The following is a 15695-nucleotide window of genomic DNA, read 5'->3' as shown; positions in this document are numbered from 1 at the left end:
GGAATGGTTTTGGGGGAGGCCCCCGGAAATGCATTTCTGATGAAGCACATTTGCAGTTTATTTTGGAACAGAGGTGCTTTGATCTAAAACATATCATGGCTCAAGGCTGAACCCAAATAAAGACACTGGACAAGTTGGCAAATGGGAAAAAAATATATATTTTATTGTCACTCGGGCAGTGATTAAGAGATGGTGGCAGGCTGAGGCTTGGGGCAGAGATGAGGGGGAGGTATCCGGGAAGAGGCTTGGCAGAGAGGACCCCGAGGCGGAGAAGGTGGACAGGCAGGCAGAGGATCCTGAAGACACGGAGAGCAGGTGTAAGACGGGCAGGGAGGCCGGCAGGCGAGCTCACTGACAGAGGTACTAGTGTCTGTCATTCTGGAGGAAGAGTTTGAAGCGTGGCACACAGACAAACCAATGGATTGCACAACAATATGGCTGGGACTAGCTGCAGGGGTCTTGCAGTGAGTTGGGCATGGCTCGATAACGGGCATGGGTGTTGATTTGTGAGAAAGGGCAAGTGTGCTGAGAGAGAGAGGGCTAAGGGGGATGGGAAACTAACAGACACAAAATCAACACTCACCAAGCAAATCTGAAAAAGGCCACAAATAAATACACACACTAAAGGAAAGCAAGTGGAAAAGGGAGTTGTGTGTTTTTATACTAATACGCTTCTAACACTGGTTGAGGGTGATGACCATTCCATCGGATGGATCATAAACCATCTATCATATTTACAAATGAAAATGTTTCCCACATAGGACTTAACAAGGAGTGTTATTCTCTGCCCTTAATCATCTAAGAAATTGTAGAAAGAAAGAAAAGCTTTGTGTCAATCCCTCAATTAGACGTGGAGATATTGACGTTTTTAACGAGCTAACCTTCTGATGGTGCCAGAGGAATAGTCAAAGGTTCCTAAGATTTGTCTTCAGCTGTGAAGGAATTGCTCTAAAAAGAAGGATGTTAACCTCGTATAAGAGAATGGTCAAAGTCAGTATAGTCAATCTCTGGGGAACATGAATATCGATTAAAGATTTCGAAGCCAGTCCTCAGACAGTTGTACAGACCAACCAAACATGCTACTTATAGTTCCAGTGTATTAACCCAAATTAAAAAAAAACTATTTGTCAGACAAACTCAACACTCAAAAACAAATGTTAATAGATTAATCAATAATGGGAATTTAAATGTATTTCAGCCCACTTTGACTAGAGAGAATATAGATAACACTTGCACAAATAGGAATTATGGGTCCCAAAAGCCATTAAGCTTTGTCTTCCATTAATTCAATATTCTGTCATTGTTCAGAAGGATTTCAATGCTTGAACCTAATTGGAGTGAAAACTTGTTGTCAGTGTTTTGTTTGCCTTCGTTCTCCACAGAGCTGTCCCAGTTTTTATAAATAGTGTGTCTGAGCTCCTGTCATTGATCCGGCCGGAATGGGACTGTTTTCTCAATACTTGGTGATTTAATATCCATGTTTGTTGCTCTGACATTTTTCTTCTTAGATTTCCTTCCCTTCAAGTTTGTCTGTGCTCCCACTGCACCTCCTAAGTTCTACTCACTCTTACATCACCTGTTTCCCACATCGCCGCCATCTATTTTTAAGTCTGCATTCAATCAATGAAGATATCCACACACCGTCCCATTCCAAAGTATCAGTTACCCTGTAGCTCTCTGGATCCGGCTCCTCTATTTACCGTTTTATTGACTATTTGAGGCTGACTCACTGCTCGTAAACTCTGAGCCTTTCAGCCATCGAGCTTGAAAAGGACACAACATTATTCGTATTCTCTTTTAAGCAGGTGTAGCCCATTAGATTCTGTCCTCTGAAGGCTACATATTGATCGGCTGCATTCACCAAAGTGCTTGAAAACCTTGAACATGTCTTTTTTGTTATTATATATGAAAACAAATATTTGTGTTTCCATGGATGTGTCAGAAGGACTAACATTTACATGTAAATACTTGAGGATCTCTGTAAGCTCTAAGGTCTTATTTTACAACTTGGTAGTATCAGAATTAAAATCATACACAAAAAAACAGACTAGGAAATATCTCGTATGTTCATCTCCCCTTACTTTTCTAACTTTCAGGAAAGCCATTGAACCACAGACACAAGATATGTACTCTGTCGCTCTGTACTACAGCAGCAAGATGATCCAGACTTACATTTTTGTCTTCATCCTTCAACACAATATGCTACAGATGGAATCCCTGCAGTGTATACCGTATTAACTGTGACTTTAAAATTTGCATTTCCACAAATTGGTGGAGTTTTACAAAGACAGCTTGAAACCCCAGCGGGTCATTTTACGAGATTACATCCTTTTTTAGTAAATCATGCTACCAGCATCCCTGAGGGGGTAGCAAGGTTGGTTGTTCAGCCAGCCAATTTGGTCAGGACAGCTACAGAGTTGACGATAACTTACTTTTGTATAGACTTTCATTGTCCCAGGAGGATGAACCCTAATGACTTTGTTAACCCACTCACTTTTCTTCAAGCACCACCACGAAGTCAGTAAATTTCTGGTTTCCAGGCATTTTCTTCAACAGTTGTTTGAAACAGAACCAGAAATCTCCGATCACAAAACTGTAAAAGCTAAAATGAAATGGGAAATGCAGTGGATTTTTTTCTGTGCTTGATTTATAGATATTTAACATAAGTCTAGTTATCATTTCTATTTACTGGAGAATATATTTTACTACAAAAAAGGACCTCCTTGATCCTAAGCTTGCTGCAAAGAGATTATATTTGTCTTCATTTAACTCTTTCCCCGGAGAGTTTTGATAAGTGCGCTGAATTAGGTTGTGGAGGACATTGTTCCCTGCCAGTATATCTAGGGGTTGTAAGCTGAATATTGCTTTATTATTAAATCAGACGTGCAAAATGCTGCTGAAACACTGGTGTCATCAAAAAACTCTGTCCCGCTTGTGAAGCAAAGCAACACCAACATCTGTGCTGTCAGATAGTCATGGCTGCCAATAATATTTACACGACACATTCATATCTTCAGTGCATATTGTTGTAAAACCAACAGTATGCAAAACTGATGGAGCTGCTGTCAGGAGAAAGTCCTTCTCAGTTTGTCACACTGACATTGCTGCCAACAGTGTTTTCAGTCCTCCATTGTTTCCGAGGGATCTTCTCCAGTTTAATCAAGAGCTTTGTCTTGGTCGGGGATTTTTTAAAGCTCTTGTCACTGAACAATGTTAGCATGAATTTTATTTGGATTCAGATATATCCCGCTGAGGCTGCAAATCTTAGCTGCTTTGATGGATTTTCCCCTCATCACTTTGTGGTTCACATTCCCACTAACACTTGTAATGCAAGCTTCAATACACGCCCTCTAAATATAGCTAATGCTTTTTGCTAAAACACACTCCGCTGAAATGCATTGTATCGTAAGAGCAGTTTGTTTACCCCTCTTTGTATCAGTCCCGGTCCTTAAGAGCATAATGTAGCTCTAAATGGCCGATCAGTGGGGCTCGCTGTTGAAGAGAGGGACGTTCACTATCTCACCAAAATACAAAATGAAAAATCGTTGGAGAGTATAAATGGGATTATTTTGCTAAAGCTGTGGAGCAATTTTTTTTTGCATTTATCCTGCCTCATCCTTGCATGTGGAAAAGCACTTTACACCAAAGTTAAAAACCAATAAATGCAGTAAAAACCCAGAGCCACCTTGTCCTGTGGGACACCCTATCCAAATATGTGTTGTGTATTATGCCTTTCATCTTTTCCCTCCACTTTATTGTTTTTGCATCATTGAATGGTTTTCATTTATAGTTTTTCGAAAGTAATTATTCTGTCACGATGTCAACTACCCGATTTTAACAACAATGTATAAGATCAGTCACTGCATCTTGTTGTCTACACAAAACTCTGTCATGTTGTCACAGTATTGTTTGGTTAATTGCGTTTTACACTGAGATTTTATTCACTCTACGGTAAATGTAACAAATGATAAAAGTCTTTTCAAATCTCAGTTTAACACCCTAGTGCCTGAGATCCTCTCCAGTTTCACACAGTTGATCAAGCAGATAAACGCTTGAGAATCATGAATAATGGATGAATCATCTCCGTGAACTCAGTCTTCCCTATTCGCTGACATTTTCTAAATGATGGAGGAAGTGGACAGTAATCAATAGCTGTATGTCTACTGAATGAAAAATTAAAATATAATATACACTATATTATGTATATATACACTGTATGTCATATCATAAATATAAAAGATAGGTGTCCACAGATATAAGGGCGAGTTTAATTTAAACAGAAATATACATAACATCAGTGTTTCCCCCAGTAAATGTCTCAGTCAAGGTGGTAAGCAGGTGGCGGTGCTGTTGGCGTGGTGTGTAGCGGTGCTGTTGGGGGTATTTTGCTCAAAGATGCCAGTACGCATGAATGAAATAAACAACTGTTTATTTCAATATAAATAAACAACAGTAGGTACAAATGTTGTGGAAAACATGCCATGACACTACAAAATAAAATTAAAGAACAGTGCAAATTAAATACAAATAATGGACAATACACTTAACTTTTGTATGCACATAAAAGGGCAAATTCAACTATTTACAGTTCCTTTCTGGATCTTCTTATTTGCGGCACAGCTGACAAGAGGCATCAGTGCATGCTATTCTGCGTGGCTGTGCAAAGAACAGTTCCAGCGCCCTGCTGAAATTAAACTTAGACACTGGTGGGCCATTGATGCTGATCTTCATGAAAGGCTGTAAGACTCTTGCCCTGCAGCCTGTTTCGCAGGTCTGTCTTTATCTACACATAGAGTGAATGAAGTCAATGTTGTATTTAATATTTTAAATTTTGAACTAAGATAGTGAGAAGATGATGGGCTTACCCTATTCATGGCAGAAAAATCTCGCTCACAATTGACACTTGCCACTGGTATCGTGAGCGCGATCGCTGACAGGAGGGACAGGTTTGGATACAGCTGATGTAGCTCATCATACTGCATAAGCCTTTACGTTACATATCATTCATGGACCAATTAAAATCGAGATATTACTAGACATTTACGCAGCTTAGGCCAACGTCATTACGTTGGCTATGCTCATTCACGTCGCGTTACCCCCGCGGATTTTTAAGTCAACATTGCAGCTGCCGTGTCCGTGCCCGCAGATATTTCAGACTGGAGGAATTTTAACAAATTGGATTATAATTTAAAAAGGAACAGAATGAATAGCAAGAGAAAGGCCTGCGCCAGCCTTGGACGGTGTACAGCAGCAACAGGGACAAACAATGTTCGAGCATTTCAAACGGACAGGTAGCCTACATGAACGGAAGGATGCTAGCTAGCTGTGCTGTCAGTCAGACTGTCACTGGATTACTATCGTATTGCTTATTTCTACAGCCAGGGAGTCAGATTGGTGAGTCAGAAACTTTTTGGGGGTTTATTTAATAATAAAGTTGGATGAATTGATACCGAGTGCAATCCATTCTGCATTTTATATTCAATTGAGCAGTTGTGTTTTCATTGTTGCTGACGGACAAACCTAAGCTCTGCAATGTGGATAAATGGTTACATTCTGATGCTGGACAGGTCCATGGGGCATATGCTACTGGTACTATATCTATTAAGATAAAGTTTATGGAGTGGAGTTGCCATCAGTTATGCTGTAGTCCTACATAATGATGAATGCTGTCTTTTATTTTTAAGTTGAATAGAAGTAGTACCGGTAGTTTGAATCGGCGAAGGTTTGACTTGTTGCCTTACGTTTATTCTGCCCTCGGTGTGAGGGACGGGTCCGTTAAGTCGATGGATGCGATGTTTAATCATTTAGACCAAACTACAGTAGGCTACGGGCAAACCTGAAGTCACCGTCGTGACATTTCATATACGTCCCGTCTGTGTGTGTGAGTGAGTGAGTGAGTGAGAGAGAAAGAAAGAAAGAAAGGGAGGAACTTATTTGAAATCGGCCGTGCGTGCCTGTTTGTTGTTTATTGTTTTTGATTTAACAATATATAGGTTTAGAGAAATCTGGCTTTCAGAACTCAGTGCCTACCCACTCACTGACCTCACCGCACGTCACTGGCGGTAGATTGACAGGTGACTATGATAGACTATGCAACAATATATTCAACCACCAGATGTCGCCGTCTCAATTACACTCAAAAAACTTTATTGGCACGACTAATGTTGTAAACAGTATTACCTGAGTATTATCAATGCCATTTTTTTTTTTTTTTTTTTTCAACTTTTTTTTTTTTTTTTTTTTTTTTTTTTTTCAATACATTGGTAGTCAAGGCGGGGCCCTAGTCTTGTTAAGGCGGCCGCCTTAACAAGATAGTGCTGGGGGAAACCCTGAACATATTGTCATCAAAGTATGTTTTACATATGCTTCTGTCAGGGCAACCAAAACGGTGCTGTATAAGGAACTATAGGACAAAAATGCATTCATTCAATATCATTAATATGACTTGTTTTTTAAACTTTTTGATTAATAGGATTCCATATACAGCACAGATTGGTACTCCTATTTCAGTTGATACTTCACCTTTCTTAATTATTGCAGTGATGGATTATTTAAAGGACTTCACAGACCTGTATTTACGTGGAAACTCCAGGAACTCCGGTGCCACTGCTTCACAGTGCATTGTTATAGATCCTTCTCAACTGAATTTCATCTAACAGATTGTGTTATTGTAATCGACTCAGGTGCTGTGTTCAACCCAATAGGTACAAGTCATGGATTCATTTAACTTTGAAGTTTCGATTGGAGCAGCACTTTTGAAATCAGTGCGACCATTTTGTCAGTAGTCCTCCACAGCTAAACCTAACACGGGAAATTCATTAATGAAATTGGAAACCTTTTCATCTCCTGTTGTGTATTTTCTATTTCTGAAGCATTTCGTCTCACGCAGAGCTGTTTGAAAATGTGTTAAAGGACACATCAAATAATAGCCCATAAATTAATAAACTGAGGATTTACACACATTTCCAATTATGCCAGGAAGTGCTAATTGGACACTTAGATGGAACAATTAAATTGAGTTGGTCAAAGGCAAAGCAAATAAACCATGAACTCTTTACTCAAGACTGATCCCCATCAATATAGTTCTCCTTTGTGGAGAGGTTTTTAATGTGGCTGTATCTAGAAGTAGTAGTATGGTAGGTTTATAATCTTATAATCCAGTTCATTGTAAAAACTGACTGAATAAATATTCATTGATTAAAATATTGTGGGAATATTTGTAATACCACATTTTTTGATTTTGATGCTTTCTCTGATTTGACAGTCAGTGGTTGATAAAAGAAGTTCATACATATAATATTGCAATATACATCGCACTGAATGGTAACGCTGGTTAGACTTTATGATGTTTCGGACCCCCACTGGAGGATATTTTTAGTTTCCATCGTGAAAGGTTTTCTCTCTGCATGGCGAACCCTGCAGGGTTTTACTCAACAACTCAAGGTGAACTGTGATTCGCTCTAATGCCTTCCCCCCAAGGACATTTGCAGAAAAACACATTTGGCAAAAAATGTATCCGATCAAACTGAAGAAGCTCCATCTTGTTCACTTCTTCACCCACATCTTGTCGTGGCCTCAATTTCTGAGAGGGAGCTCATGGTAAGTCTTAGTATTAGTCCGACCAATTGATTATAGTAACTACTAATTGTGTGTTATCTTGATGGATTAACACATATAAGGGTTAAAACAAAAGTTGTCAGCAATGTTAGACAAGTATATTGTTGGAAAAAAGAAAAAGGGGTTTCCACAGATTCTTCACAGCAGGACACTATTAACTTTCTAGGCCACATTTCAAATATTGATTAGAGAAAACGTCTCATGCACTGAATCCGTTTCCACAATGAATCCAGCCGTGGGTTCATCCTCCGTTCCCGCCGCCTCCTCCTCCCTGCCTCGTCTGTGGGGCCAACTTGAGGCCACATTCCCCACCGCGCGGGTCCACAGCTTCTTTTCATTGGAGGTGTATTTGTTTTGTGTGAATCCAACAGCGGGTTCAACTTTCTTGAACCCAGACGGGGACTCTGGGACGGAGGCAGACAGCGAGCCTCAGCTGGCCTTTTACACCGACCCGAACCGCAGTCGGCGCCGGACTCGAGGTATGAGAAACGGTAACGCCAACAGCGCGTGGGGCTCAGGGGGTAAGGAGGACTCGTACACCTACAGACAGTTTATCCCGCCGTCGGATGGTATTACCATCCCCATGTCGCATGACAAGTAACCTTTACAGTGCATCGGAGCAGATGGATAGTGTTTGTGTGTGTGTGCTCGTGAATTTGACTCCTGAAGGAAAACGCGTGCAATCTGTTGTTATGCTGCGTGTGTACGTCCGCGTGTCCAGTGGTTGTGAGCATGTGAAACTGATCTCAGTTGCATCGTTGTACAATCTTGTTGCCTGAAATCAAACAAGATGATGAGATCAGAGGTCTTCTGTGAAAACATGTTGAATTCATTTGCATCCTGTGACTTGAAGATCAGCACAATTTGAAATAATATTATACAGAAATATTATTTCTGAGGTGTATCCTGTGCAAAAGGCTGCCAAAGTGTCAAAGCACGTTTTTTTACCCGTCAGCCTGTCATGTTGCAGCTTTAATGTGCACTTCTGGAGTACGGAGGAGAGGATGCAGAAATAAATAAAGGAATAGGGAAAGAAAATAAAGAGACAAAGCCCTCAAAATGATAGCTGCTGTCAGAAGGCGTTACAAGCTTTTACAAAGCCTCCGGGCCAATTATTCCGCTGTCATGTGCACAGGTGTCACAAACACGGCAAAGCCTCCAGAAGTGTGGCCAACACCTTTAATGAGAGGGTTAAGAAAAGAGTGGCTGCGACTCTGCCCCAACTGTGTTCTTTAGATCCAGAGGAAAGGGTGATTCATTAGGGAGGACAAAAGTATGTCTTCAAATCAGAGGAATTACGAGAGATGCGTCGCGATATTTTAATATCAAACCATTTTCATGTATTAGCCCCATTTCTACTGGGGATGATTATTTTAGTGTTGTAAAAACTAAATACAACTGTTGAAAGTGTGAATCAAAGAGGGTAAAACACTTGATTAAATAAACCAGATTTAAATAGAATTTGATATGCCAGTTTCTACTGGGGCGCTTGTTTAAAGAACTGCCTTGGGCAGCTTTTGAATGTGAAAGTTCTGCCAGTGCATTTTAAGAGTGACAATGTAATCTGGAGTTATTCAGCTAGTGAGAGAAATAACCACTTGAGACCAAGTGCGAGTGGCGTGGATTCAAGGTCATTGTGTGATTTTGTGTATGTGTGTGATAATGTGAATGTATGCATGCCCCTGTGGGTATGCGGTCACGTCTAACACTGTTTTGCCCCCCTGCACCAAAGTAGATAAGGGAAGTGATGGAAGGTTGCACAACAACCTCTGAACTGTTTGTTTTATTATTTCTGCCCAACTCTTTTTTCCCCCCATCACAATCCCACCGTGGATTTTAATACCTTTCAAAAGTAAACCTTATTTCTGTGCCACTGAGCCATGTCTGGGCTAAACCTCCCTAAGGCTTGCTGTTTTTGATCCAAAGGTCCTTTTCATGGGCCCTAAGCCTATTTTTGGCTTGTTTGTAAAGCCTGTGTAGGCTGTGTATGTATATGTATACGTTTGTAGGACGGTGTGCATGTTTGTGGGACCGGGGTGTCACAGGGGAATAGAGCTGCTTCATGTATCTCCTCTCTGTCTGTTGTCCCCCACCTCCCCCACTCCCTCCCTGTACTTTTTTTGTTTCCCAGCAGCAGGTTCCCCACGAAGCCCCATCAATAAGACCACCCTGACTCTGATCAGTGTCATCAGCTGTGTGATTGGCCTGGTTTACTCCTCTCACCTCTCCTGCAGCATTTCAGTCCGAGTAATCCTCCACGTGCCGGAGCACCTCATCGCCGACGGTAAGACTTTCCAGCCACACACCTCTTAGGGGCGTTCAAAGCCCCCCTTGCTCTTTTTGTTTTGCCACTGACCCGGGAATTCAGTGTGCTACATTTCCCAAAAACCCAGTGCCTGCGCTCTGTGGTCGGGCTATATTTGCTCTGCTCTCTGAAAGACAAAGGTGAATGTCAGGATGACCAGCCCCCTCCCCGGGTTTCCCCCGAGCGAGACCACACGACAGATATGCCCTGGAAGCATCACAGCACATTGCAGCCAGGTAGCTGTGACCACCCGCGGCAAGCCCTCCATCAATCTTCGCCTTGTACTTTCTGAGATGTTCAACCACCTCGCTAATGAATTTCAATGTAGCACCTGCAGAAAAAAAATAACACCACCTCGGGGGCCGAGCGCTGGCTCATTGGCATTTTTCAGCTGTCACAGGAGTGAGCCGGCAGTCCAGAAGTATTATGGACTGTGACTAGGCCCGCTCATCTATCATCTGTAGGCCTGATTTGATTCGGAGCGCTGCTGCTTTCCGGTGGTATATACGCCGGCCTGCCAAGATGATATTAAAATTCCAGGGAGGCGTCCGTGGTGGGAACTTTGAAGAGGAGAGATGAAAGATGGCAAATTCGTCCGTTGAATTACCAAACTGGGATCGATTTAGAACGTTTCCATAAATGTCTCCACAATCTCATCAGACTTGATTTCACGTCACGGTGAATCAGATGAAAAATCCGGATTCTCCCACAGGGGGAAGAGGCTATTAATGCCACCAGCTGCGCATGTGTCTACCTTCAAATGCTGTGGAGAAAAGCACAGAGACGTGGTGTAACACCTTTCTTCCCCGCCTTTCACATCAGGGGAAGTTATCATTCCGAGATTTCCGTGTGCTTACACAGGATAACAATATCTGCTGCTATTCAAGATGCATACAACAAAAGACCAGAGAAAGTTTCTCCTTTCAAACTTAGAGATTGTCTGAAATAGAAATGTTGCAAAGGGATATTATCTAAGATTGAATTCTGTGGGATGGGGTTTTTCTACTACCATCTCTATTTGAGACAAATCCGAATTGAACAAACTTTTTTTTGGGATGCCCCTTTGGTCTTATGATCTACGCAGCATAACATGATTGCACCAATAGCAGCTGGAGAGAGAACCTTGGCACCTATCATCCCCGCCCTGGTCTGGGACTGGCCTAGATGCATCCTGAATGACCATCTGCTGGAGACTGGACATTGCAGTCACCCAGTGGCATATACGATTTGGAGATTGTTGAGGAAGGTTTCCTGTACATACAGCTATATAATATCTTCTGGCCACCAGTGGCAGCACTGAGCACACTGCTTCTGTGGTGCCACTAAAGTCACATCTGAGTAAGAAATCCTGCTCCGTCTGTAATTATACATAGTTTGTGGCAGTTTAATTGAAGATACGTTTTTGCTCAGACCAAATCATGTTTTTGTGTTACTTGCTCCTGTCTTCTGTTATTTATTTGTCTTACCTGAAAAGTCAGCTATTCAGTTAATTTTGCAGCAAATTTCATGAGCCTCAGGGTGAACCCAGAAAAAAAAATATATATCATAATCATATAATATATTCATATTTATGAAGCTTCAGTTGGGGATTTACTGCTTGAAAGTTCTTTGTCTTATTTATGATTTTCTGAAACAGCTGCTTCCATTCATTACTTTCCAGGCATACATAGTCTCCCACGAGATTCACACTTCAGGTGATGCTGATTATCTGTATCAAATCGGCTCTTGTTTGATAATTTGCTAAATAGGTTTAATTCTTCAGAGATCTGTTAGTGGATTCATTTTCGCGCACAACCATAAAGCATTTATGTTTATAATTAGAATCCACGTCATGATGCAGAAACCAAAATAGTGCATGTTCATGATTGCCAAAGCCATCAGACTGGGCATAAAATGTGTCATAAAAAACATAGGTGTTTTAAATTTGGGAGTTTTTCCAAGTCATATTAGAACACTACACAATTAAGCAAAAAAGATGCGTGCAGCCATTTGCAGGGCGTGCTCTGGTTTTAAAGGGATCATCAAAGGGGATAGCACTAACTGGGGCACACAGAGCTGGCCAAGAATGCATTAAAGTTGTCTGGTTAGCAAATGCCCTGTGCATTGCATGTTTGCAGATGGACGGGGCTTTGGTCAATGAGTCTAGCTGCTAATTTACAGAGATCACACAGGCGATAAATCGGTGTCTTTCTCCAGGCTGCTGCAAACAGTCAGAACCAGGTTGATGTGCTTGACGTGTCTTTGACTGTTTGGCTTTAGTAAAGTAAAGAATTGCTGACAGCAACTCCCACAACAGCATTCCAGCTGTCAACCCTTCAGACAACTCAGTCTATTCAGTGGAATTAATTAAAGCACCTTTTAAAGGGGATTCTATTGTTGCTTTAAACAAAAAGAACATAAAAGCAAATAAAAAACGAAAACATTATCACACAATGGATGTGATTCACAAAGAGAATGTAACTTGTAAAAAAATTACAAAATTCACCTAGAAAAAACAGCATTACAATGTCAGGTGTCTCATTTATTTCTCTATTCCTTTATTCCATTTATCCATCTTTAAGCTGAAGAAGAATCATTTGTATGGGCATCAAAAATACGACAAACTTATTTTGAGTTTGTTTAGGGATTTTCACAAACAATATTTAAAATTGAAGAAACTAAGTACTTAAACATCTATGTACGGAAACAAAGTGTGAAACTAATGTCCTCACATTGTGTTTGTGTGTAGCTGAAGCCACAAATACAAACGTCGTCCCTACACCTCTACACTGATCTATACTCTACACATGCACTGCGAATTCAAAGTTTAACGTCATCAATTTCAAAGCTCTACAACAACTTGTAGGACCTGCAATGGAGACAAAGGCAACGAAACCTACCACCCTCTGTTTGGACAACTTGACGTTTTGTCATTGGACTGTCAAAGATGTGAAAATGTGTATGCTGCAGTTTCCCTTTTAAAATTGCATTTGTGTTTCCCCCATACAGTTCATTTTCACACAATCACTGTCTCCACAAAAAAAGATACCAATCTTTTCCCCTTGTGTACAAACTTGAAAATCCCTTGCAGATTTAATTTACAAACTTTAGAATACGTGCAAAATCTTCCCGACGTTAATGAGCCTGCATAACTCTCAGTAATTTAAATTTATTAGCAAAATCATCAATAGGCCCCATGAAAACACCCTTAAAGACTGTTAGCTCAGAGAAGGTGTTTATCTGATGCCAGTATGAAGATGCATTCCATTGTTTCCCTCTATTTATGTCACAAGTGCCAATTATTGTACTAACGTAAAAATCGTCAGACAAGTTTCACTGCGGGGTACCTGGGGGTTGCAAAAGAAAAAAAAAAGTGTGTTGATTGATAGCTGCTAATTTCACATAATAATTTGCCTAAAAAGTTAATTCCCAGAGACTTTAAAGAGAGAGTTCACCAATCAAATTGAAGTAAATAGAATCCCTTATTCAGAACTACAACATCAAAAAACACAACATGCCTCAGTGCTGTTCGTGTGGTGTCAGACAAGTGTCCGCAAACCCCGACATTTATATTCCGCTGAAATTTGAATTTTTTTGTGAACTATCCCTTTAAGCTTCAAAGATTTGGTTGGTCATCTTTGAAAAGTTAGCAAGAGCAGGCTACACTATACAATGATACACTCCTGATCAAAATCTTAAGACCAGTTAAAAAAATTGCATGAATTTGCATTTTGCACTGTTGAATCTTAGGAAGGTTCTAAGTAGAGTTTCAAAATGCAAAAAGAAGAAATGGGAACAAGAGCCCAAAAGTTGTGAGAAGGCAATTTATTGAAAACAACAATTTAACTGAAGTAGGCTGTTCATCAGCTGATCAAAAGTTTAAAACCACAGCTAAAAAAAAAAAAAATACTCCTAAAACAGAAATTAAAGTGTCAAAAACTGACTCAGTAATGAGTAGCTCCACCATTATTGTTGATCACTTCAAAAATTCGTTTTGGCATGCTTGATGCAAGTGTTTCCAAAAGGCTAGTGTGAATGTTGCGCCAAGTGGTGAAGATGGCTTCACGAAGGGCATCCACTGTCTGGAACTGAAGTCCATTTTTGTAAACTTCCCTTGCCATCCATCCCCAAATGTTCTCAATTGGATTAAGATCAGGGGAACACGCAGGATGGTCCAAAAGAGTGATGTTATTCTCCTGGAAAAAAGTCTTGGTCAGACGGGCATTGTGAATTGGAGCATTGTCCTGCTGAAAAACCCAGTCGTTACCACACAGACGAGGGCCCTCAGTCATGAGGGATGCCCGCTGCAACATCTCCACATAGCCAGCTGCTGTTTGACGCCCCTGCACAACCTGGAGCTCCATTGTTCCATTGAAGGAAAAAGCACCCCAGATCATGATGGCGCCCCCTCCACTGTGCCGCGTAGAAAACATCTCAGGTGGCTTCTCCTTGTCATGCCAGTAACGTTGGAAGCCATCAGGACCATCAAGGTTAAATTTTTTCTCGTCAGAGAATAAAACTCTCTTCCACCTTTGAATGTCCCATGTTTGGTGCTCCCTTGCAAAGTCTAATGGCCTTAATTTGGGACGAGGATCGTCCCGTGTCTTGACGGACAGCCATTCGGATCCTCCGGCTCAGCGCCGGTGAGATTTTTTTGGGTCTACCACTTGATTTTTTTGTTCCATAACCCTGAGGATCTTTTAAGAAATGCAAAATGACTGTCTTACTGCGTCCAACCTCAGCAGCGATGGCACGTTGTGAGAGGCCTTGTTTATGCAGTTCAACAATCCTACCACGTTCAAAGATGGTGAGCTTTTTTGCCTTTGCCATCAAGAGATCTTCACAGTGTGATTACTTGACAGGAAATGACATGGAATCCAAATTTTTGCACAGATTTGGGCTTTTAAAGGCTGTGGTCTTAAACTTTTGATCAGCTGATGAACAGCCTATTTGAGTTAAATTGTTGTTTTCAATAAATTGCCTGCTCACAACTTTTGGTCTCTTGTTCCCATTTCTTCTTTTTGCATTTTAAAGCTATACTTAGAACCTTCCTAAGTTCCAACAGTGCAAAATGCAAATTCATGCAATTTTTTAACTGGTCTTAAGATTTTGATCAGGAGTGTTCTTCACACCCCTCCATCAGCCCGCTTGTCAATGCTACACCCCCAAAGTTCCTGAACTTGCCGTCACTCGCTCACCACCTTCTATCATCTCTGCTTGTATGACAAGCAGAGACATGTGTGAGTCATGTGTGACTCTCTGTCTAATGACCGTGGCACCATGTGCAGTGAGAGCATGGGTAGGCAGGCAGGTCAGTTAGTGACAGACAGGTACACCGACCAATCCTTTCATTCACTCTGGACTATGATGGATTGTGTTTCTCTCGGTCCTGCGAGAGCCGCAAACATTTATTTAATTTTTTTGACGACTTTATTAATGGCGAGAGGATTTCATTCAAAAGATACAAATCTAAAAAATAAATGACCAGCCTTACCTTTAGCCAAGTTTCTATCCAGATACAGTCAAATGGGCATCACATCTTTTGTCTTCTGTAGGAGCCATAATGATTAAAGTTTCTCTAAATATAGAGTTATTGAGTTACCCAGAAATGCTTAAAAATGTGTTTCCACAACTTTTTTATGTCACAGTGCACCTGTGTGAATTACAAATCCTCCCGGTGCATTGATATAACAGTCGCAACTCCTATATATAGTCTGGTGGTCCTCTCTGAAACTTCAACATTTTATTATTATTTATTATCTTTGTTCAAATAGCATGGAATACTGTTATACTA

The 15695-nt window shown here is 40.9% G+C and overlaps 1 protein-coding gene across 1 annotated transcript in view; it reads left to right on the top strand.

Moving 5' to 3' along the window:
• The window catches only part of astn1 (astrotactin 1), a 421252-nt gene that overhangs the window by 126910 nt on the left and 278647 nt on the right, over positions 1–15695 (top strand). The window contains exons 6-7 of the mRNA XM_053438754.1: positions 7989–8138; positions 9749–9901. Coding sequence (XP_053294729.1) covers positions 7989–8138; positions 9749–9901 — 303 coding nt within the window. The remainder of the gene's footprint in view (positions 1–7988; positions 8139–9748; positions 9902–15695) is intronic.

This window comes from Pleuronectes platessa, chromosome 13 (assembly GCF_947347685.1).
Source record: "Pleuronectes platessa chromosome 13, fPlePla1.1, whole genome shotgun sequence".
Taxonomy (NCBI): domain Eukaryota; kingdom Metazoa; phylum Chordata; class Actinopteri; order Pleuronectiformes; family Pleuronectidae; genus Pleuronectes; species Pleuronectes platessa.
This window is presented reverse-complemented; position numbering and strand designations above follow the sequence as displayed.